The sequence below is a fragment of the Capricornis sumatraensis genome, chromosome 4, assembly GCF_032405125.1.
Source record: "Capricornis sumatraensis isolate serow.1 chromosome 4, serow.2, whole genome shotgun sequence".
Lineage (NCBI taxonomy): Eukaryota > Metazoa > Chordata > Mammalia > Artiodactyla > Bovidae > Capricornis > Capricornis sumatraensis.
The window spans coordinates 80,723,507-80,750,024 of NC_091072.1; the positions used below are offsets into that span (position 1 = coordinate 80,723,507).

The following is a 26,518-nucleotide window of genomic DNA, read 5'->3' on the forward strand; positions in this document are numbered from 1 at the left end:
AAAATTATTGCTCATGTGCAGTAGTGTAGAATTTATATCTTCCTAGTTTTAAAAAATCATATTCCAGCTCTTTTTTAAAAAACAAAATACCTCGGGGTCGGAAGCATTTAAAGGGGCTACCACTTGAATGTCTCTATTTTCCACTTGCTTAAACAAATCTTATCATTCCTTCAAGCTACATTCAAGCTACATTCTCCCCCACATTATCCATAAAGACTTGAGTGATCTTTCCTGCTCACAATAATCCCTCATAGACCTTCCCACTTGTTTTAAAACTGTGATCTATTTCATATGCTAGCCAGACTATTAGTTTCATTTTCGAGTGAGTGTGTTTGTCATATACTGCAATTGAATTCTAAATTTTATTTTGCCTGATAACCCCAATGCTTCCAGTTTACCTATCACCTTCTGCCAAAATCTGTTCTCTGGCACCTCCTGCCTGCTTGGTTGGCCTCCATCACGCTGCATAGACATGACTTATGGTAAGTCTGTCTGCTATTTGGAGACCAGTTTCTGGGACTACTAATTAATATTTGAGGTTCCCCTCTGTGATTATCCTCTAACTTTTCTTTTTGAACAAAATACCTAGGGGTCTGAAGCATTTAAATGGGGCTACAATTTGAATGTCTCTATTATCCACTTGGACCAACAATGATGTCAGAAGCACAAAATGGTGACAATAAAGCTGCGATTCGATCTCCTAGACACATATCATGAAGAAAACCAGCATTTATGGTTAATCCAGGTATTATTTAAAGGATAAATCCTTATTTCATATCATCATGTCGACCTATGACAGAAATCACCTTCATTGTGTTTTCAAACAAGAGTGTAGAAATTGCATAAGGAAAATAAAGATATAAAATAAATATGAAGAGGAGTTTTAAATACTTTGAAGAAAGTTATATAAAGTATTCCCAAAGCTGAAGAAGATGCTAAAACTGGAGGACAGACATTTAAACAACCCTTTCTAAGTAAGCTGTAAACAAAACAGCTGAAATAACTCACCCTAAAAATATATGCCAACTTGTCAAAACACTATGGCTATTTAATTAAAATAGCTTCATGCTTGTTGCTCTGCCCCATGTTCTAAAGGAACTGATTCCACTCTCAAAACAAGTGCCCTACTAAAGTCAGGTGAATGGAGTTTTTAAATAAAGTCTATCAAGAGATACAATGTCTATTTTTTAAATAGTCAATGATGCGTGGAACAGAAAAGAAATACAATTTAGATTTGTAAATGTAATTCAGTGAAATGACTGTTGAATGTAATCTTCATAATTATTTTTTCAGTGCATTAATAATTACTTTTCAGAAAACATTACTTCTCTTTAAGTGCTTTCCAACTAGACCAAAGAGTCCTTTTTAATATTTAACTGAGCATTTTATTCAGATTTTTATTTGGATATTTAATTACTGTAGGATCATACTTCAGTGGAAATGACCTAATCTGATAGTATTGATGGTTCATTCTCCTGCTGTTCGTAAACATTTCACTTCTTGAAAAATCTCATATTCTTTGGCTTTCCTGAAATAATGTTATGTTCATCCCTTTATTTATTCTTTCATTCAGCAAAATATTTATGGTAAGGCTGCAACATACTGAACATAAATTAGCTGTGAAAATGAAAAAATACATTTCCTCTCCTTGAGCTCACATGTTACAGGAGGAAAGTAGGTATGTAGGTATGAAAGTAATAGGCAAGTGCATAGATAAATTACAAGAAAGAGAAGCATTGAAAAGATGCATCAACAGTGTTTTCACACATATTCACCAAAATATAATCCTTAAATCTATTTTCCCCTTTAAAAGTCTCTTTTTTAAAAGATTTCTCCCATCACCCTGAAATACATAAAGCTATTACATATACAATGAATATTTAATCCATATTATCTATCTATATGTATATTATATATATCTATATATATCTAAGAAACACACAAGGTATTGAGAGAAGATTTCTAGAGGACAAGCTGTTAAAGAGAAGAAAAGTTCAAGGAAACAGATATGTGTTCAAAACCTCCCTGTATTTACCTGTAAATTCTAGCAGTTTAACTCATGACTTTCTCCACCTCCTGGGCACTTTGTTCAACAGATGTTATCTTGATGCTAAGCTATACCAATCCAGGTGTGAAGCGCAACAGTTTTTTAACCTTCCCACACCAATCCATCAGAGTTGTTATGCAAAGCATTTTTGATAAACGAAGAAAAAATGAAAATTTAACAATAGATATATCACCTCACACACTAGCAAAGTAGTGACTCAAAATTCTCCAAGCCAGGCTTCAACAATACGTGAACTGTGAATTTCCAGATGTTCGAGCTGGTTTTAGAAAAGGCAGAGGAACCAGAAATCAAATTGCCAACATCTGTTGGATCATTGAAAAAGCAAGAGAGTTCCAGAAAAACATCTATTTCTGCTTTATCAACTATACCTAATATTTTTACTGTGTAGATCACCACAAACTGTGGAAAATTCTGAAAGAGATGGGAATACCAGACCACCTGACCTGCCTCTTGAGAAACCTGTATTCAGGTCAGGAAGCAACAGTTAGAACTGGACATGAAACAACAGACTGGTTCCAAATAGGAAAAGGAGTAGGTCAAGGCTGTATATTGTCACCCTGCTTATTTAACTTATAGAAATGCTGGGCTGGAGGAAGCACAAGCTGGAATCAAGATTGCCAGGAGAAATATCAATAACCTCAGATATGCAGATGACACCACCCTTATGGCAGAAACTGAAGAACTAAAGAGCCTCTTGATGAAAGTGAAAAAGGAGAGTGAAAAAGTTGGTATAAAGCTCAACATTCATAAAACTAAGATCATGGCATCCGGTCCCATCACTTCATGGCAAATAGATGGGGAAACAGTGGAAACAGTGGCAAACTTTATATTTTTGGGCTCCAAAATCACTGCAGATGGTGATTGCAGCCATGAAATTAAAAGGCACTTGCTCTTTGGAAGAAAAGCCATGACCCACCGGGAGAGCATATTAAAAAGCAGAGACATTACTCTGCCATCAAAGGTCCATCTAGTCAAAGCTATGGTTTATTCCAGTAGTCATGTATGGATGTGAGAGGTGGACTATAAAAAAGCTGAGCGCTGAAGAATTGACGCTTTTGAACTGTGGTGTTGGAGAAGACTCTTGAGAGGCCTTTGGACTACACGGAGATCCAACCAGCCAATCCTAAAGGAAATCAGTCCTGAATATTCATTGGAAGGACTGATGCTGCAGCTGAAACTCCAATACTTTGGCCACCTGATGCAAAGAATTGACTCATTTGAAAAGACCCTGATGCTGAGAAAGATTGAAGGCAGGATGAGAAGGGTCGACAGAGGATGAAATGGTTGGATGGTATCACTGACTTGATGGACATGAGTTTGAGCAAGCTCTGGGAGTTGGTGATGGACAGGGAAGCCTGGCGTGCTGCAGTCCGTGGGGTTGCCAAGAGTTGGACAGAAGTGAGCAACTGAACAGAACTGACAGCATCACTGGCCTCTGTGGTCATCACCACTGCCTAGTCCTGCCCAACTCCACCCACTCACACACACTGGAAAATTTTACTGGCTCCTCCACTCACTCCTGCCTATATCTATCTTTCTAGCCTTTCACCTCTCCTCCTCCTTCTCTTCCTTTCTCTTCCTTCTTTCACTCTGTCTCTCTTCTTGTCTAGTAAAAACCCCAGAATGTTCTCTAACTTATGAAGAGGAATTTCCTTCTCCTAAAGTCTTCATATTTTGGGAGGGTGGGTTAGCTGAATTTTTACTTTCAACCTGAATAACTCATCTAAATATAGTCTTTTTCAAATATCTCTATTTTTCTACTCATATCTATTCCATTAAATTGTAAATTCCTCTCTGCAGCTACAGACTCCTGTGCACTGTGTTACTGATCTTTGATCTCCTTTCCCCTATCCTCTGTCTCCAGCACTTGGTAAGATGAACACTAGAAATGAATTTTTAAATGTTTTCTTATCTTAATGGAACAAAACTGAGTTCTCACATTTATGACTATGATACTACTCCTAGTTGGAAAATTTTTTCTTGTTCCTTGTTCTGCCTTCTAAAATTCAAGATGCTTGTCTTAATTTAATTTGTTTTCTGAAGCTCCTCCCTACTGTTCTGTCTACACTGCTCTCTCTCTTTTGTTTATTTTTCTTTTTTGGTGAACCCCTAAGACACATTTTGTTCTTTGCTTACTCTGTGTGTGTGTGCTAAGTTATTTCAGTTGTGTCTGACTCTTTGAAACTCTATGGACCATAGCCCAGCATGCTCATCTGTCCATGGGATCTCCAGGCAAGAACACTGGAGTGGGTTGCCATGCCCTCCTCCAGGGGATCTTCTCCACACAGAGATCAAACCAACATCTCTTATGTTTCTTGCATTGGCAAATGGGTTCATTACCACTAGCACCACCTGGGAAGCCCTTGCTTCCTGGACAACATATATTTTTAATTCTTATATGTCTTAGGTATATCTTTTCTTCAATATAGCAGAAAAGATGAGTAGGTAGGATATATGTGCTTAGTCACTCAGTTGTGTCCAATTCTTTGTGACACCATGGACTGTAGCCTGTCAGGCTCCTTTGTCCATGGGGGATTTTCCAGGCAAGAATACTTGAGTGGGTTGCCATGCCCTCCTCCAGGGGATCTTCCCAACCCAGGGATTGAACCCAGGTCTCCTGCAGTGCAGGTGGATTTTTTTTTTTTTTTTTACCACCTGAGTTATCAGGGAATCCCAGATGGACTATAATGGCAGATTAAATACTTAAGGAAGGAATTCAAGGAGTATATAAAAGTTAAATGACATAAACAAATCTGAGACAAGATTTCCTCAGAGGGAATGTTCTTTACAATTTACTTCTTGTGTTCTACAGTAATGTGTGATTTATATGAGTCATGTTATAGTTTATTGGCATCTGTTTATGCCTTAGTTCTAGCGAATTTACTAAAACTCAGAAAAATGTGATACAACAAATAGTATTCACAAAAATGTAGAAAAATTCTAGTTAAAAGTCATAAAAATAAATAATTGCACTTTCTCTTAAAATATTCAGAATGGGCCCACTAGTCCTGTTAATATAAAATCTTTATAGTCATACTATAAGATTCAAATGGGTTTTTTTTAACCAAGCATTTAAATATCTTTCAATCGTATAAGTTGAATTTTCCTACCATTATAAAAGCCTAGAATCGATTACTTTTAAATCACTTAAATAATTCTAATGAGGCAAAACCTTTTAGTAAAAACATTTCTCCATTTCTAGCAATTTCTCTACTTTTCTATTTCTCTTTTGTTGGAAATATGTGGATATGAAGTGGATTAGATCAGAGCTTAGTTGGTTATGGACTTGTTAGGACATTTGTGTTAGACATTTTTAAAAGCTTGAATATATATGCCTTCTGAGGCTCTGATTCCTTAAATCCACTCTCTCACCACACGTACTAGTTCCTTGAACTTCAACATGATGCTCCCAGAGGGGGACCAAGTTTGCATGAAACTCGGTGCCAAAATGCCACTACTTTATCCTCATCAAGCAGTTATTAGTCTGAGTCTACTGCTGCACATGTAAGGCTCTGTGCTAGAGAGGCTCCAGGGACAGATAGTTATAAGCAGTGGTTTATGCTCTACCAAGCAGGAAAAGGTGAAATGCTGATTTGCAGGTTGGATAAAAGGTGCCTCAGGAGTTGCAAGGAGGAAGTCATCCCATGGCTTTGATGAGGGGGCACTGGAACGGTCTTCAGTGGTCAAGTCAAAACAAGCAGAACAGGACTGAGAGACGTGATCTGGGAAAGAAACAGAGGATCACAGACACCCTGGAATAAAGCTGCTGGGGTCAAGTAACAGTCCTCGGGGCTGGGGCAGAGCCAGATCATAGAAGATGTGAGAGAATACATAGATAAGGTCAGACCACACAGGGCACTAACAGAGAGCTCCTGGGGTCTGGACTTCATTCTTTGACAATGGGAGTCACTGACAATATTTTTGGTTGAAAAGTGACATACACATCATGATGTTTCAGATTGGAAGCTTAGGAGGGCGAGTTGTATAGGGCATATGGGCCAAAGGGACATCTGGAGGCAGAAGGTTCAACTGGAGATTAGTTTACAATAGTACAGAGGAGAGTCAGGACTGGAATGGTGGCAGAGGACTGAGAAGGAAAGATAAGGTTACAAGAGGCATGCGTGCTCAGCCACTTCAGTTATGTTCAGCTCTTTGTGACCCCATGGACTGCAGCCTGCCAGGCTCCTCTGTCCATGGGGTTCTCCAGGCAAGGATACTAGAGTGAGTTGCCATGCCCTTCTCCAGGGGATCTTACTGACCCCAGGGATTGAACCCTCAGCTCCTGTGTCTCTTGCACTGCAGGCAGATTCTTTACCCACCTGGGAAGCCCCACAAGAGACATAGCAAATGATGAATCAGTATGCCTGGCTGGCTTACTAAGGGTTGAGGGAGAGAGCAAAGAAGTTAATCAGACCTCCTCTGGGGGGGGCCTCATCTTCGACTCCTCCTTGTATTAGACACCTATTAATCTGGTTTTTGAGGCCCAACTTCTCCCCCATTTATCTTTAGGACTGCTTCACTCCCAGCAGGACACAGACGGATGTAGGACAATCTGGTCCCTGCTACTTCTTCCCTGGAATCCAGAGGCAGATCCAACAGCCAGAGAGCAGTCTCTCTTTCAGGTGCTGACTGTGGCCATCTTTTTCCATGTGAACTGGAAAGCTGAAAAAGCTGCTTTACAGCAAAAGAGAATAAGAAAGTAGCAGCGAAGAAAAAAAGATGAGAGCTGGAGAATAAGAGCTTGGTCTGGGCTTCCTGTTACACTTTAGTCTCTGCTTTCGTGTGCCACTAAAACGCTACTGCATACCTCCTCTTTAATTCTGCAGGACAGCCTCATCATGCAGCCATACATTTCCCCCTTTCCCCTTTGACTACGTTGGCTTGGCAGGGTTACTGTTACTTGTAGCCAAAACAGTCCAAACTGATATATTCCTCAGCAGAAACTCTCCATCTTCAGTCAAGGTGTTCTGGGCACTCTCTGAACACTTCAGTATTTACTGACTCCACACTTTCATGCCATTTCCTGCATCTAGAATGCCTTTTCCTTCCAAATCCTGCTGACTCTGCATGCATAAATCCTGATTATCCTTCCTTCCATCTCTCTTTTATTCAATACTCTTTGAGTGACCCATAACATTGGCAAATTATAACATTACATTTTCCCACTTCAATCCCTGATTTTAGTGAACCTATTGGAAGAATAATTAAAACTATATAAAGAGGGTAAAAGGTGGTGGATGGTAGTAGGAAATCAAGACATTTATGCTCTCACATATACAAATGAAAAGATAATGGTCTACTTGACTATGAATACTTCTGACACTAAGATGGGTTCAAGAGGTACCAGTAGGCCACTTGGGCAAAGTAGATATTTTATAAATGATAGTATATTCATTAAGAGGAGTGTTAGATGAAAGAAAATAAAAATAGTCTTTAAACAACTAACGCATGACACATTATTGTCTAAGTGCTATAAACTTAATTTTACAAATATCCAGAGGAGGTCCTACAGCAAGTGAGAGACAAGGAACCTTGCCAGGGCTTCCCTAGGGCTTTCTTCACTATGCTAAACTATCACACAGGAAATAAAAAAAATGTATGTCAAGTTTTAGATGAGACAATAATTGAATTTTATTTAATTCTTAAAAATAACAAAATATTTTAAATTGTCATCCATTAAAATAATACCATTTCCTGGTGGCCCAGACAGTGAATAATCCTCCTGCAATGAAGGAGACCTAGGTTTGATCCTTGGGTTGGGACGATCCCTGGAGGAGGGCATGGCAACCCACTCCAGTATTCTTGCCTGGAGTATCACCACGGACGTAGGAGGCTGGTGAGGTACAGACCATGGGGTTGCAAAGAGTTGGACACAACTGAGTGACTAAGCACAGCACAAAAGAATATATCCTAGGAATGATCTTGAGTCTCATGCCTGGGCAATGTTATATACCAAAACAAAGAAACAAAAACATAACTCCCCTCAAAAACAACAACAATAACCACAAAGCAAAACAGATTGTTATTCTCTTTCAAAACACTAAAGAATATCTTTTATAAAGGCATCTCTTTGCCTCTAGAAATGAGAAAACCAGTCTAGTATTCTGTGAAATCTCACATAAATTCTGAAGATAATGAAGTTTATTTTCCCTTCAGCAATGGAGCCTTTGTTCTGGTGACTTACAATGCCTCTGGAGGGGAAAACACAAAACTGCCTTATGAAAGCAGTAAGAGAATGTCTAGCAAATGGATGGACATTTAATGAACAAGACAAAGTGCCAAAGTGCCAAAGTGCCAAGTAATAGTTAATGTCTCTTTCTGCTTAACTCAAAGGAACATCCCTAAGACCCCAAAGCATTCACACCAGAAGATTACATGAGGAGCACTGGTTAGCACAAAGCCACTGTACAATCTGTTGCTAAGCAGGGCAGAAATATTGTTTACATAAAAATGGAATGATCTCTTGTGAATACTGAAAGAAAGTGATAATTTCCATAACCAGAAAAAGCATTTTTATATTATTCCATTTCAACTGCTTTAAAACCCTGAGTTGCTTTGGCAATTGCTTATCTTGGCTTCATTGGTTTTATATCATCCTCATCTCTGCAGCTTTCCATTTACTAAATGACAGTGATTTTTTTTTCCCCCTGAAGCTTTGGCAAAAAACAAAACCATTCTGTATGGTTTCCAGGGCCACCTTGCAATGGTCATACAATGACTTCTTGGTGCCCTTCTCATAAAAGCCCATTTGGCTTATACTCCCAGTAAAAGGGCTGAAAATATGATTAGAGAAGGCTCCATTAATAGCAACTGTAAACTATGCATTTCTCTAGCTTTATGGAGCCTTTCACTGAATGATGTTTACAATATAGAGAACAAAGCTTGGGGTGGCTTCAGGAGAGGAAGAAAATACAAAGACATTTACCTGCATTACAATAAGGAGGTCAAAGACCAAGATGAAAGAAGCCAGGAAGGCTCTGGAAACTTCATCACTGGGCAAAAATCCCCGATTCAGCTTGTCCCAGCTGATCCAGTCAGTTGTAATGACAAGTACAACCACAGACGTCAGAGTAAAAAGAACTGTCCTGCAAGGAACATGACAGTAAAGAACATTAGAGTAACAATACAAACAGTGGCGAGTGCACCTGAGCTGCTGTATTAAACATCTACCCTTTGCCAAGTACTTATCCTGAGGCATAATCCCCAAAAGGAAGATGAAAAGAGAAGCAACCTGAGCTTTCTTTCAAAAGCAATTAGAAAAAGGTATGATAGTATCTCTTTCAAGAATGTTCCCAAAGAAAAATAAGGCACTGACTATAGAACAAATAATTACAACAAAATATTATAAATAACCTTACTTAGTATACCATATATTCCAAAGACAGCATTGGTTGTAACTCTCATTATATATACATTGTTTTACTGAAGGGGGCAGACACACATAAAGCAGATGGGTAAGAAAGTCCTCGAATTCCATGATCATTCTAAAAAGAGAGAATATAGATAGATGGGTCTCCTTCATCATCCCCATAGCCTGACGAGCTCTGTAGAGAAGCCACTTCTACATGCCGAATGCATACCTCTTCTTATGGGACTCATATCATAGATCACTTCGGGCCTAGTGACCTATCCAGGTCACACAACGTCTGATTCCCCCATCCCTAGTTACATGATACTGTGTGTGTTAGTTACTCAGTTATGTCTGACTTTGTGAATGCACGGACTGTAGCCCACCAGGCACTTCTGTCCACGGAATTCTCCAAGCAAGAATACTGGAGTGGGTAGCCATTCCCTTCTCCAGGGGATCTTCCCAACCCAGAGATCGAACCCAGGCCTCCCACATTGCGGGTGGATTTGGTACGATCTGAGCTACTAGGGAAGCCATAAAATATTAGGGGCCTGAGATTTTTCTTTTATATATTTTTGTAGCCTCCATAAAATCATACACAATTATATGCAGATGGAGTTCAAAGAACATTGGTTGAAACTGTAACAATTATCAAATAAAGTCTTAAAGAAAATATTTAAATTGGTCTTTAATACTGATATTCAAAGTGAATCTGAAATGTGGGCGGTGAAAATGCAATCTGCCAGAGAATGTCCATCATGTAGTAGAGCCTCTGCTTTTAGAGTGATCTTTGTACAAAGATATTATTTTGAATTATAAGAAGAAAAATGAAAAAGAAAAAATATTCTGAAATAATTTTAATATAAAGGAATAAATAAAAGAGAAAAGAAAAATGGAATAATATGAATCATCCTAGAATTCTCTTAACAACTGAACAAACTACAAATTTCTAAACTAAAACTTGAAGTTTCCTTTTTACAACTTTCTATTTGGAACAGGTTATATTTTGATAAAATGAATATAATGAACTCTTCTTTAGATTTTTACCCTATGAATAGAAAAGATACATTTTTTTTAACTTTAGAAAATAAAAATTTATTAAAATTTATTAAAATTGTAGATTCTAAAGAACTTGACTCATTATCTCCAAAGTATAAATTAAAAATTATCTATGCTACTGTTTAGAACATCTTTGAGCATTTCCTGAAATCCAAATGGATTAAATGAGCATGAGAGAAATCCTAAATAATTGTTAACTAAAACAGAAAGAAATTGCAAATATTATACAATGAAACATAAGAACAATGGAATTAAAAAAAATTTTAAGTCAATTTGTTTTTGTCTTCTTGAGTTTTGAGAAACTTTAAGCAAATTTGAATTAAATTACAATTTCTTTTGTCAACAAAAATATAACAACTTTCACGAAGAATAGATGGATATTGACTATTTTCTGAAGCTCTTTTTTGATAATAAAGGTATTTCCTCTTCACTCTTGGCTTTTCATATGTGTGCTTCACAAGAATGCTATGAATATATATACTTCTTAGTATACACTGTATAACTTGTTCAGTCACTCAGTTTTGTCCAGCTCTTTGTGATCCCATAGACTGCAGCATGCCAGGCTTCCCTGTCTGGTACAGGTTGGTAAATGGTTGGGATCCCAATTCTCTCAAGCTTGTCCCTTTCTGCCTATTTCACAAGGGTCCGCCACCTTCCTGTTATCCAGTACGAGAGGGTGAAGTCTTGGTGAAACAGGGTTACAGCTCCAAGGCTGGCATCCATCCTATTGGTCTGAGCCTGTGGTTGATAGGTTAGTATTTTTAATGTCATTGCTGCACTTTCCCCAAGAGACACCTGAAATCTTATTTTTGTGAAGACAGTTGATTACATAGGAATTCATATTTAATATTACTTCATTGGTCTAAGTATGTTAACTGATACTGTAAAATTAAATATTAATGCAGAGGCATATTTTTAGGTGACAAAATATGAGATTTTGAAATAATTGTTTGATGAATAATCACAAGTCTCACCTATTACAAAATTCACAAAGGAGTTATTTTGTTTTTAAAATTTATTTTATTGAAGAATTGTTGATTTACAATGTTGTGTCAATTTCAGTTGTACAGCCAAGTGATGCAGCCACACCCACACACACCCACACACACACACATATACATATTCTTTTTCATATTTTCCATTATGGTTTATCACAGGGTACTGACTACAGTTCCCTATGCTATACAATAGGACCTTGTTGTTTATCCACTCTATACAAAATTGTTGCATCTGCTAATTCTGAACTCCCAGTTCATCCCTCCCCTACACCCCTTTTCCTTGTCAACCACAGTCTGTTCAAAGGAGTCATTCTTACTCATGCTAATAATCTCACTGTACTGTGAATAAAGTCATTAAAAGTAATCATTAAAACTCTTTGGTAATTAGAATTTATCATAATATCTGTTGTCGAGCTTCAGAGCTCTACAAAACTTCCTGAGACCAGAATGTCTCAGAGCTTCCTGAGACCAAATCTATACCAATTCATGTCTTAGATGTTTAGTTTATTTGATATATTTTATTTACCCAATAAATAATAATACTCTTCCTAAGAGCTTTTCCTAGGTGCTTTCTTAGCTTTATTAATTACTTCTGTTTTGACAAAGAGTATTGCTACAGATCTCAAGAGAAAGTTACTGATAATATTTTATTACTCCAAAGAGAAATTAAAGGAAGTATTCTGCCTGATATTTAATATTTAATACTACAAAAAGAATAAAAATGGCAATCATTAAATATGAATGCATACAGCTCAGAGAAGGAGCTCTAAAAATAAAGTCAAGAGGATGGAATAAAGAAAAGGAAAAGGGGATTAAAATCCATTAATTGGTTATTCCACCTCCAAAATTACATTCAATGCCTTATCTAGAAATAGATAAGATGCAGACAGTTTGTGGAAGCAAAACTATTGCTTGTGATTTGTTTTTCTGAACCACCTCTTATAAAACTGATAGATTGTACCATGCTATGATAATTCAGTTAAAGCACCAGTTTCAAAGAGCCATGACTCTATTAGGTTATACAAAAATAGTCACTTTTATGTGAAACTTCTATGAAGGAAACAGTAACAATAACAAATTACTAGTCATGGGCTTCCCAGGTGGCTCAGTGGCGAAGAATCTGCCTGCAGTGCAGGAGACATGGGTTCGATCCCTGGGTTGGGAAGATCCTCAGGAGAAGGTAATGGTAACCCACTCCAGTATTCTTGCCTGGAAAATTCGACAGACAGAGGAGCCTGGTGTGTTACAGTCCATGAGGTTGCAAAAGAGTCAGACACAACTTAGCAACTAAACAACAACAAAAATTTACAGGCATGCCACCTGCAATATGTCACAGACTGGTATAAGAGCTTTACACAAATTAACTAGTATAATTCTTGTGTGTGTGTGTGTGTATGTGTGTATAATTCTTACTATAATCCAGTATCAACTAACTCCAAATTGCAAGTGCAGAAACTGAGTGAGTGAAAGTTCAGTTAGCTGAACCTGTGCTATGGATTTTATCAATTATATAAAATAAAAGATATAAGATGACTCAAACCCAGGCTGACCCATGAAAACCTGTGTAATAACTGCTGTGCACACTGCCTCTCATTTGAAGCATTTGATTTTACTCTCTCATTACTAGATCCATAGCTAAGATCGCACTCATTTTCCATTTTTATTATTAATGTAAGTATAATGTTGGAAAGTTATGATCCAGGAATGCTTAACATTGAAAAGTAAAAGTGACAGAGCCTCTAACAAGAACTGACAGGAAATGGTTAAAAAAGATAGTGAAAATGGAAGTGAAAATGGATCCTCATGGATGCTAGCCATCAATGCAGCATCCTTTGGTTTTTATTTAACCAATATGGTTGAAAAGATGTTTACTCTGGATCATGATTCTTGGGAGTTTCAACTTCTCTTTTTAAATAGCATCCAATTAAACAATTATCTGGATTATTTCTTTTCAAGCTGTAGCCAGCAGCAGCAGGACATCCTGGCTCATCAATTCTACTGCCTCTGGTTTCTGGCCACCAGTCAAACAGAAAGAACCCACACATAATTATCAGCTGAAGTGGTTAGTCTCACGTCCATGTTTTCAAATTTCCAGTGTGTTTGCTTTCCCTCAATTGCTGCTAACTCCTCTTAAATTAATAGGAATTAGAATGTGAGACCAAGAAGGGTTAAAAGAGCTTTTCTAATTCACTGCCCAATCTTTGGGCTTGGCTCCTGGGAACCACAGGGTTGCTATGGAATTGTGAATTTATATGTGCACTATTAGTTGTCAGTTAAACGAGAAAATTAAATGCTTCCAGAGAGGTTAGGGAACTTGCTCATGTCACATGGATTGCCAGGGACAGGACTTGCCCTGTAGTAAACTACTTTCTCTCTTTAGCTAAAAATCTGCAGATATGCTAAAAAATTTAATATCATCTGGATCTCATCTGGAAACATACTTTATAATCTACTCAAATATCTATTACGTATGTTGATTGGAAACAGAGTAGTGCATGTAAATGAATCAAGATAATTCCCCAATAGTGGTTTAATTCATAGTCTTAACCATTCTTTCACTCTAATTTCTTGATTTTTGAAAAAATACTGAACTTCTATTTTAAGTAACTAAATTAGTTAATGTTGCTTTCCCTCTTCCATTCATAACCACTGTAAGACAGACTTATTGCACAATTAAATAGCCTGAAATCAGAGATTAAATCAAGAGAGAGAAGAACTGGTATTGAGCTTGGATTATCCACAGAGGGCTAATTCAGTGTTAATCATCACATAATTTCATTTTGACTAAATCAGGCAGCAGGGATGTAGAGAATCTCCTAACTCATATATTATATGTTGAATAAAACAAAATCATCAAAATTTGATCATGTTTTATACTACTAAAAATAGCAGTTTCATGTGATTCAACATAATAAATGTTTTCATATGTTTTAATAGATTAGCCATTACTCATGTTCTAAAATGTTTATAATCTTTTATTCCAGTCATGAATATCATATTTTTTTCTGATTATGTGGCACAATTACTGTAACCACTAAAAGAAGTAAAAATCACTTTAATTTCTTTCTATAGTACTTGTGTTAAAATGTTGGAGCTCAATCAAAACAAGTCAGATAGTATTTTATAATTTCTCATAAGAAAATAAAATTCTGTGAATCTTATTAAAAATGAAAATTCTAATGTTATCACTATAAAAAAGAACGAATGCATGGATCAAGATGGCAAATTTAATCTTACAATTAAGTTAGTTATAGTTTCATATGTTAAAGTACTAAACACATAAAATGAAATGTGACATGCCAATAGAATTTAAAATGATTTAATATCATTATTTCTCACCATGTTGTTTAGAGGGGAAAATAAAACAAGCAGGCATAAACAGAAGAATACTCTTCTTCACTTTCCATTGTACAACTGAGAGCCAGTTCGAACATCCAGTTCCATTTGGAACACCAACTACCAGCACACAGAAGTTGTGACCTGAGAGATGGCCATGAGATAATCCTGACACTTTTCATTTTGCTTGTTTTAATGACCAATGTTACCACTGCAACTCTGTGAGTAAAACAACCACCACCTAGATCCTCAAGCTAGCTCATCCTGAAATTCATGGGTTTACTCAGCACCATCACCTAGCTAATGAACTCAAGATTGCTCCTTAGAAGTCGATAAAGAAATGGTTTTAGTGTCCTTCCTGTTTCCCACTCTTACGAGCAAGAAGCACCAAGGGAACACAAAGGTGATGCTTGCTTAGTGACCTAGGGAAAGGGCACAGCTTCTCATGTGGCTTTCTTTAATGCTACAGTCAGTTCTTGGCCAACCTGAACAGATGTGTTAAGATAGGATCCTGTGAAACAAGATGCAGTTATTAAACTTATCTTGTTTGTGGCTCTATGGGGATTTGGAGATGGTAAAGGAAATTATTAGACTTTAATGTTGTCCATTAAACTATATGTTTATGTTTTATTTATCTTTATATCTCTCTATTATTCCATGAAGAAAAGTGCCCTGAATACAGCAGGAGCTCAAAATGCAGTGAACAAGTTGAAATGAAGAAGATATTTAGCAACTCTTGTTTCTGAAAGGGCATGAAAGAGGTGGCTAAAAAAGGCACCTCTGGGTTGGGTCATCTGGCCATGCAGATTTTAATTTATGTGGACAGGGTCCTGGCATGCTAATCTACATAAACAATGCCCCTTGGAGTTCTGTGGTATCCAACCATTGCAACTTAATGTGGAATCCTGGCCATTGGCAATTTTGACATAAGAGGTGACAAATGAAATGGCCACATTCCTTTCAGTGGCCTGAATTTCTCTAGTTGTGTCTGAATGATGTCAGTCTACTCAGAGGTACTTAAAAGTAGCTTATTGATACAGAGCATAGTTAGTTTTGGTCACAAGAAATCAATTTAGTTTCTTTGTGTTTCATAATTCTAGATGTGGAACAAAACACATGTTTTAGGGAAAAATTACTTAGTGCACTGCAAAGTTCTTTGGATTTAGGCTGTGTCATCCATTACTAATTATCAATGACTGGCTGCTGCTGCTAAGTCGCTTTAGTCGTGTCCGACTCTGTGCGACCCCAGAGATGGCAGCCCACCAGGCTTCCCCGTCCCTGGGATTCTCCAAGCAAGAACACTGGAGTGGGTTGCCATTTCCTTCTCCAATGCATGAAAGTGAAAAGTGAAAGTGAAGTCACTTAGTTGTGTCCGATTCCTAGCGACCCCATGGACTGCAGCCTACCAGGCTCCTCTGTCCTTGGGATTTTCCAGGCAAGAGTACTGGAGTGGGGTGCCATTGCCTTCTCCGAATGACTGTCACATTACCGATATTTTAAAAACAGTAAGCATAAATCAATTGATTAAATCTAGCAAAGCTCAACATTCAGAAAACTAAGATCATGGCATCTGGTTCCATCACTTATTTGCAAATAGATGAGGAAACAGTGGAAACAGTGGCTGACTTTATTTTTGGGGGGCTCCAAAATCACTGCAGATGGTGATTGAAATGAACTAAAGTCTCTCAGTTGTGTCCAACTCTTTGTGACCCCATGGACTGTAGCCTACCAGGCTCTTCCGTCCATGGGATTTTCCAGGCAAGAATACTGGAGGAGGTTGCCATTTCCTTCTCCAGATGGTGACTGCAGCCATGAAATTAAAAGATGTATACTTCTTGGAAGGAAAGTTATGACCAACCTAGACAGCATGTTAAAAAGAAGAGACATTACTTTGTCAACAAAGGTCTGTCTAGTCAAGGCTATGGTTTTTCCAGTGGTCATGTATGGATGTGAGAGCTGGACTATAAAGAAAGCTGAGTGCCGAAGAATTGATGCTTTTGAACTGTGGTGTTGGAGAAGACTCTTGAGAGTTCCTTGGACTGCAAGGAGATCCAACCAGTCCATCCTAAAGGAGATCAGTCCTGGGTGTTCATTGGAAGGACTGATGTTGAAGCTGAAACTCCAATACTTTGGCCACCTGATGGGAAGAGCTGACTCATTTGAAAAGACCCTGGTGTTGGGAAAGATTGAAGGCTGGAGGAGAAGGGGACGACAGATGATGAGATGGTTAGATGGCATCACCGACTCAACAGACATGAGTTTGGGTAAACTCTGGGAGTTGGTGATGGACAGGGAGGCCTGGTGTGCTGTGGTTCATGGGGTTGCAAAGATTTGGACACGACTGAGCGACTGAACTGAACTGAGTGGAGGAAATAGTATTTATTCCTCACCTGCCCCCAAGCTCAGATACTTCTGCGACTGATGGTATTCCCTTCAGTATTTACAGAGCAAAGGAAGAGGCCTGTGCAATGCAAAATTAGGCTTCATGGACCTAACGGGCATGCTAATTCTCTGTCTCTTAGCAAACTCACCAACACAATTTTTCTTCCTAGTGAATTACCATGTATATACTAAATAATTCACCAATTCAATAGAAGAAAGCATGTGAAACATACTCTACTAATTGTTACCTCAGGTATAAAATGTTACCACAAATCAGTAATGAAAGTGGTAATAAAGATAAAGCTATACATAAATGCCTATTAACTACAGATAATGCCAGCAAGAACTATACACCTGTTTGTTTATTTAATGAAAATAAAATGAGAGCTATGATATTCCAAATATATTTTTGACTTTTAAAAATGCCAAGCAGAAATTTTGAGTTAAACATACCATGTTTCATGTTTTCCTGTTAAATTTATTTTTTAAAACAGAAGAGAAACTAGGATCTTATGGGGTAAGCAGAACCCAACTATGATTTATTTGTTTTAAAAACTGGGATGAATTTATATACTGTTAAAAATGGAGGTTCAGGTAAAATTATGTGACTTCATTGAAGCCAAGATGTTTAATAAGTCAAGCCAAGGCTGAAAGTATATTTTCAGTATCTTTTCAAATATCTCTTGAAGAAGATGTATCATCAGGAGACTGTCCACTGGGAAGAATGCTTTCAGAACTTAAGTATCCCTGGAAGAAAGAATCTTTTCAAAGACACTGGGGACATAATATAATAGCTAGGAAAGCAGATATTACAAACACAAAATACTTCTATGAAAGAAGATGACAAAATAGACCACAGAATTAGAAAAATTCCCAACAGTCTTACAAAAATATGTAAAAGAAATTGTCATGTCACAATGGAAGATCAAAAAATTAATATTAGGATTCATAAGAGACATGCTCCATTCTTGAATTCTAATGGAAAAAGATTTTTTAAAACATCTAAAGCTTTATTACTGCAGATATATATTTATTTTCTCTTGGGAACCTGTGAAGAATCTTTGATTTGTTTATATAAATAATTCAGGACAAACTAGAAAGAAAAAAAAAAACTACTTCACTAAAAAAGAGGAAAGGAGCATGTCAGCATTAGTCAGAGAACCAGCTTATAAATTTGATTTAATTAATAGTAGATTGCTGACATTTGAAAAGTAGGTCATCCATCTTATCTGGTCAATCAGTGGAGAATTTTGAAGCTGTGTAAAAGTGCAATTTTATCAAGAATTTAGATAGCTCCTTGAGAAAATAATGCTATTTCAGGTAATGTACAAGATTGACAAATAGTATTGCTTTTTGAATAAGAAAGTCATATTGTAACACATGCATGGACACAGAAAATTCAAGAAATATTTGAGCATGTAAGGCATAGACATAAATTGAAGGGACATAGGAATGATCTCTGCCTTTAAGGAACTTATCACCAGCTAAAGGAAGGCAACATATACAAACAAATCCAAAGTTAAGCAAAAACCATGCTGCTATGGAAGTTTTCAGGAATATCTGATTTGTTTTTATTCAGGTATGGAAAGTATCTAGGACATTTAATGAAATTAGACCTAAAAATGAGTAGATTGCAATAGTGGAATGGATATTGCAGATAAAAAGCAAATTTGAAAGAAAATATGGAAATAGTAGTAGTGGGTAGTAGTGAAACTTTTAGGAAGAGTGACATATTTCCAAAGTTTCTAGACTGTGTGACTAAAAAGACTGTGAACTCATTCACTGAAGTGAGAAATATGAAATAAAGCAGGAATGAAATATTTTGAATTCTGTTCCCTCTGTCCAATGAGAGCTTCCAGCTAAGAATACTAGAATGGGTTGCCATTTCCTTTTCCAGGGGATTTTCCCCACCCAGGGATTGGATCCATGGCTCCTGACACCTCTCCTGCATTGCAGGTGGATTCTTTATTGTTGAGCCAACGAAAGAACCCATAACTGTTAAAGACATGGAGCTTAATAAGATTTTTCAGATTAAAAAAGGAAAAAAAAACCCAGAAAGTCAATGACAGAATCTTGAGGATCATCTCTTTTTATGGTATATCCAGAGAAGGTTGGTGGATGAGAAGGCCAGAGACATATGACAGGATATACGAAGAAATCCAAAATAAAACAATACTTTAGGGGATTTCCTTGGTGGTCCAGTGGCTAAATATCCACCTTCCAGTGCAGAGAACACAGGTTCAGATTCCACAAGACAGAGGGCAGCTAAGCCCAATAAGAAAAGCCAGAGAGTCGTAATGAAGAAGCAGAGGGCCACTATGAAGACCCAGGGCAGCCAAAGAAACAACTTTATAGAAGCCAGAAAGATAATTTCAAGAATGAATATGTGGTCAAAACAGCCAAATACTAGGCAGAGGTTTTACAGGATAAAGACTGAAGATGAACCACTGTTGAGGACACTTTTTTCTTTAACATATAGACTCCTTTGAAAATTGCAAAATTGGATGTAAACTCAGACATGGGCCTAATTTGTGTTCTGCTCCCAGGATCTCTACTAGCAAAGAGGAAGAGACAATTGAGGAAATTATCTGGAAAATCAATTTAAGACTATTTGGTTGCAATTAACCAGTAATTGACAATTTTATTGGCATTTACTCAAATATCTCAAGCAAATTCATCATTTTGCTGAATAGCTTCAGTCCTGGAGAGAAGGTGAAGCACAGACTGAGAAAGAATAGAACATAGACCATTGCAGTAAAGCATGAATGGTATGGTTATAATGATACAGAGGATAAAATATATATGCATATAAATTTGAAAGGAAAATTAATAGAACTCATGCTAAACTGGATGATAGTTATTGAAATAGGGAAGCTGGAAACAAAGTTGGTGTGAGAACAGATTATGAGCTGTCTTTCTTTACAGAGCCACAGGAACCTATATACCCTCGGTATTTCGCTGGGTGCTTGGGAGCAGGCAAAATCTAAGAGGACCTTCAGTGATCCTTGTCCTTGTGCAGTCTCCTCCCTTTGAGTCTGGGCAGAACCTATGAATATTGTGAGATATCATTCTTGTGATTATATTACTTTACATATCAGAAGGGATTCTTGGATATTTAATGAAGATTACTGATGACTTGGCCTTTCGTTAACCAAATGGGAGATTATCTGGGTGCTCCTAACCCAACCACATGAGCTCTTTCAGAGCAGAGACTGGTAGCAGTAAAGGGAAATGGAGAGCTCTGCAGGGGGGGTCATTCTCATCTAGGAGCAGGAAGCAGCCCTGGCAGGCAGCACAAAAATAGGGATGCTAGTCCTATAATCACAAGGAAGTGAAAGAGGCCCGCAACAGAAATGAGCCTGGAGAGGACCACGTCTCCAGATGAGAAGCCAGCTGACAACCTGTCTAAAGCCTGAGCAGAGAATCCAGCCACATAATACCAGACATGACCTACAGACTATAAGAAAAAAAAGTGTTGTTTTTTTTAGACACTAAGTTTGTGGTGATGTTTTATGAAGCAATAGAAAATACAGCTCTAGAAATTTAGGATTCTTGGAATCCTAAAATAATTGCTTACTGGAAATATTTCCAGGCCAGATATAGAATAGAAATGCTTAGCTCTTGAAATCTGACATAATTAAGATCAGTCAAAATTGTTACCTATCCAATCTGGAAAATAAACTCAGGCTTCCATGGAACATCTATTCACAGGAAAATGCTCACTTAAATTAAAAAAAAAAAAAAAATTAGCCTTAGAAGAAAACTTGGCCCAGCTACTTGTCTTCAAATGCACAAATAATTGTAGAGGGAAGGTTCTTTCAATGTCTTTTCTTAAAATGTAACAAGAAAGAAAGATGCTTTCAAAGTGCATTCAAGCATGTTAAAATGCCATCTAATACCTAAAAGCAATTTTTCTTAGTTAAATTTAACTATCTTTGCTCTAAAAGGTTATTAGTCTGGATCTACTCTATGAGAAAAGCTCTTCATATATATATTGAAAAGAAACCTTGTCAAAGGAAGACAAAAAATGGTCATAGCTTAGAGTACTTATTTATGTGTACTCAGAAGATTAAGGCTTAATTTTTTATCTCTGAAATGGTGACAATGTTTATGATGATGAAGAAGAAGTAAAGGATAATGATAGCAGTTATAATGTAGTAGATAGTATATTATTGCACTCAATTCTCATATAACCAATCCTATGAGGTAAGTACTATTAATCACCTCATTTTGCATAAGGAACACTAGACTTTCAGAAATTAAATAACCTGTCCAAGATCACAAAGCTTAGATTTTAATCAAACAGGTAGCTTAGATTTAAATCGGGGTATCTCTGACTTAGGGGCTTCCCAAGTGGTGCTAGTAGTAAAGAACCCGCCTGCCAATGCAGGAGATGTAAGAGATGCAGGTTTGATCCCTGCGTTGGGAAGATCCCCTGGAGGAGGGCATGGCCACACACTCCAGCATTCTTGCCTGGAGAATCCCGTGGACAGAGGAGCCTGGCGAGCTACACGGTCTCCAAAGAGTTGGACACGACTAAAGCAACTGAGTATGCATACAGGTACATCTCTGACTTCAATGCCAAGCTCTCAGCCACTTTGCTATCTTGGCTTACCTATTTATGATGTTGTGAGGGATATATATACAATAAATGAACATTTTAAATATTGTTTTTACATTTTAAAGGCAATAATCCAATCATTCTTCAGTCTTATTTGTCCAAATTATTCAACAGGTATTCAAGCATAAAGCTACTATATATTATCTCATTCTCAACTGGTAAGGAAATTTTCTTTTGAATTATAACACTTAAATTTTTTTTAAAATTAGAGATGATGTATTTAATACACAAACCCATATTTCTCATTGGTAATAATTTTCTGTGCTTTGGTGGCATTATGAGATAAAAGGGCCATCCACTCTGGAGTTGGTGGTATGCTTGTACAGGCACAGAAATATCTGATTTGGCCCAATGGAAACTTTGAAGGTATCACCCATTAACCTAATGAAATTGGGTGATTTTCAAAACTTATCATCATATTATGATAATTTCAAGAACATTTAAAGGATCTGAGGTGCATGAGTCTTGGTAGGTAGTTTTCAAAGGTAGGTATTTTTCTGTGTTTTTTTGTTTTGTTTTTTTTTTAATAAATAAAATTTGGATGAACTGAATTCATCCAGTTCAAACTTATACATTTCACCCAGTCTACTGTCCTCATTCCTTAAAGCTACAGTTTAGGTACTTAGCTCTCTAATACCATCCATTCCTCATCTAAGAACAAAAGGCTCTAGTGACATTCTGACTTCCTTTTCAGTTTAGAGATTTTAGAAGGTCATCCCTTTTCCTTCATTTCCACTGTTAGATGTCATAGTCTTTTCTCATGCCTAGATCATTCAACACTGATGATGTCACATGAATTTAACTGCGTGTTTGATAACAAGATGATGGGACTGTGTGAGTCCAATAAGCATTATTTTAGTACAATGGATGGGAACCTTCAAAAGAAATGTCAAACCTCTATTTTTCTTATGTTTGTGATAATAGTTCAAACTGTTCACTGTGGGATATAGGAGGCTAAAATGTTGGTACTAGCTAGTGGGGACTCTTTCTTCCTACATTCTTCCCGCTTCCAGACCCCAGATGGGTTACTTTGAGAAGAGGTGAGATGTACAGAAGAGGTGGGATTGGGGAACGCTGCCATAGAGCTGAAGCTCAAATACAGAACATTACAATCAGTTCAGTTCAGTTCAGTCTCTCAGTCATGTCTGACTCTTTGAGACCCCATGAACTGCAGCATGCCAGGCCTCCCTGTCTATCACCAACTTCCGGAGCCCACCCAAACTCATGTCCATTGAGTCGGTGATGCCATCCAACCATCTCATGCTTTTTCGTCCCCTTCTCCTCGTGCCCTCAATCTTTCCCAGCATCAGGGTCTTTTCAAATGAGTCAGCTCTTTGCATCCGGTGGCCAAAGTACTGGAGTTTCAGCTTCAACAACAGTTCTTCCGATGAACACCCAGGACTGATCTTTAGGATAGACTGGTTGGATCTCCTTGCAATCCAAGGGACTCTCAAAAGTCTTCTCCAACACCACAGTTCAAAAGCATCAATTCTTCAGCACTCAGCTTTATTTATAGTCCAACTCTCACATCCATACATACTGGGAAAACCATAGTCTTGACTAGATGGAACGTGTTGGCAAAGTAATGTCTCTGCACAGTACAATACATAGAGACAAAAAACTCAGCCATAGAAAAGAAGGAAATAATGCCATTGCAGCAACATGGATGGACCTAGAGATTATCATACTAAATGCAGTAAGTTAGAAAAAGACAACTACCATATGATATCATTTATACATGGAATCTAAAGTTTGATACAAATGAATTTATTTACAAAACAGAAATAGACTCACAGACATAGAAAACAAATTCATGGTTTCCAAAGGGGAAAGGGGGTGGGGAGGGATAAATTAGGAGTTTGACATTAGCAGATACAAGCTAATATATAGATATAGATAGATATATAGATATAGATATATATTAAATTAGATAAACAAGGTCCTGCTATATAGTACAAGGAAAAACATTCTATATGTTATACATAGGGCTTCTCTGGCAGCTCAGTGGTAAAGAATCTGCCTGCAATGACTGGGACTAGGCTTTGATCCCTGGATCAAGAAGGTCCCCTGGAGGAGGAAATAGCAATGCACTCCAGTTTTCTTGTCACGGACAGAGGAGCCTAATCAGTCCATGGGGCTGACATGACTGAAGCAACTAAGTTTGCTGGCTCATCTAATAAATAAACCATAATGGCAAAGAACTTGAAAAAATATGTGTGTATACATATATCAGATTTATCCTTGAATATCTGTTGGATAATTTAGAGAAATAAGACTAAAGAATGATTGGATTATTGCCTTTAAAACATAAAAACAAGCATAGATTAAGGCTATTTGAAAAGATAGGTTTGGAAAGCTATTTTAGGATCAAAAGTGATACATTTAATTTTTACCTTTTCTACCAATAGCCTTTTTTATAGTGGTGCAGTTAGGGAATTTTAGCAAATATTAAACCCCAACAGCTGAAAATTTAGAAATCTACTGGCTTCCCTGGTGGCTCAGACGGTAAAGCATCAGCCTGCAATGTGGGAGACCCAGGTTCAATCCCTGGGTCGGGAAGATCCCCCGGAGAAGGAAATGGTAACCCACTCCAGTACTCTTGCCTGGAAAATTCCATGAACAGAGGAGCCTTGTAGGTTACAGTCCATGGGGTCGCAAAGAGTCAGACACAACTGAGCGACTTCACTCACTCACTCTTGGATATCCAAAGATAAACACCTTTTATATCAAGATGATAAATTGCGTTCTTTTGTTAACCACTTTAAATCCCATTGATGTTTTAGTGATGGTCTACCCACTCCAGTGTTCTTGCCTGGAGAATCCCAGGGAAAGCGGAGCCTGGTGGGCTGCTGTCTATGTGGTCGCACAGAGTTGGACACGACTGAAGTGACTTAGCAGCAGCAGCAGCAGCAGCATAAAAGGAAGAAAATCCGTAATAGCAAGGAGAACATGAGGGAGAAAGATTCTGATAAATTTTCAGGAGAAGAAGATAATGGGATTTGGATAAGTGTGATTCGGAATGAAGGCTGCAGGAGCAGAGGCACAAAGGCTTAGCAGGCCTTCGTTTCAGTAAGCTTCCAGGGAGCTCAAAGCAAGGAGACAGCAGGTGTGAAAAACAGGAAGCGAGGTGCAGTGGGAATGAGCCTGATAGAATTCTCTTTATTCTCTTCTCCTATCCATGGTTTAGGGCAGCTGTTCGAGTATAAAAGAGAGAATCTGTCTGACATTGGTACTGGTTACATGGTCTTCACTGAATGTCAGATTTAATGTCATTGCCTTAATTGCATGATCAGTCATTTTATTTGATTCTTCAGTGGATCAAATTTAAAATATAACATAGAATTTAAAAATCATTAGTGGGTTTACAAATGTTGATCTGAATCAATAGACGAAACATGGAAGGCAATTACAGTTCCGATGACAAGTGTGTAATTAACCTCTACAGTGTAAAAAAAAATAATGTAGCTGATAGAAGTTTGAAGAATGTGGAAGGGCAAAAAGGTAGAGAAATATGGAGCCATTATTTAAAGGAAAGAAATAGAAGAAGCAATACTAAGAAAATAAATACGAAGCACTGCAGAGTGGGCTGGAGGGGTATTAGAAGGTAGTGAAAAAGTGAAAGTGAAGTTGTTTGGTCATGTCCGACCCTTTGTGACCCCACGGACTGTAGCCCACCAGGCTCCTCCACCCATGGGATTTTCCAGATAAGAGTACTAGATCGGGTTGCCATTTCCTCCTCCAGGGTATCTTCTCGACTCAGGGATAGAACCTGAGTCTCCCGCATTATAGGCAGATGCTTTTACCATCTGAGCCACTAGGGAAGTATAGGAGAGTAAATTTGCTATGTTTTGATAGTTTGTTGTTATTATTGTTTAGTTGATACAATTAAAAAGTGGGTCAGATGGTAAAGAATCTGCCTGCAGTGCAGGAGACCAGGGTTTGATCCTTGGTTCCGGAAGATTTCCTGAAGGAGAAAATGGCAACCCACTCCAGTGTTCTTGACTGGAGAACCCCATGGACAGAGAAGCCTGGCGGGGTACAGGTTGAGGGGATGCAAAGAGTCTGACAGGACTGAGAGATTAACCATTTCACTTTCAATACAATTGTTTAGGATTAGAAAAAACAGAACTAAATACAGGAAGAGTTTTAAATAGCCACTGTGGGGAGTGGAACTAGAGGTGGTAATGGTTTGCTTTTTATTTTATGTCTTTTGGTGCCACTTCAATTTTTGTTTTTATCATAATGCATGTATCAGTTATAGGGCAATAAAACATCACATAACAAACTGCAAAATCATTCTAGTTTAAACGCCAGACAATAGAGCAGAAGAAATCATATCTTAGGCCTCAGACTTCCGTAAAGTTAATATTATTATATAACAGGAGAAAGTTTCCCAATTCATTTAATGTCTGACAAAGATAGAAACAAAAGGAAAACTGTGGGTCAATCTTAATATGAAATTTAACTCTTATTAATTAAAGTTCAAGGAAATTAAAATTTAAACCACAAAGAAATACTTCCACACACCTACTAGTTTGACAAAAATGTAAGTCTGACAATACCAAGTTATCAGTGAGGATATGGAGCAGTGTGAACTGAATTATGTTGTTCAAACTATTATACCACTTTCGATAACCATTTACTGCTGTATAATAAAATTGAAAATGCCCATAATATACAAGCCACAGTTCTTGCAATGACACTAG

General features: G+C 37.6%; 1 protein-coding gene across 1 annotated transcript in view; it reads right to left on the minus strand.

The window, feature by feature from the left end:
- Window positions 1–26,518, minus strand: part of TMEM117 (transmembrane protein 117) — a 587,839-nt gene that overhangs the window by 112,782 nt on the left and 448,539 nt on the right. Inside the window, exon 6 of the mRNA XM_068971681.1 lies at window positions 8,994–9,153. Within this exon, the coding sequence (XP_068827782.1) occupies window positions 8,994–9,153 (160 nt within the window). The remainder of the gene's footprint in view (window positions 1–8,993; window positions 9,154–26,518) is intronic.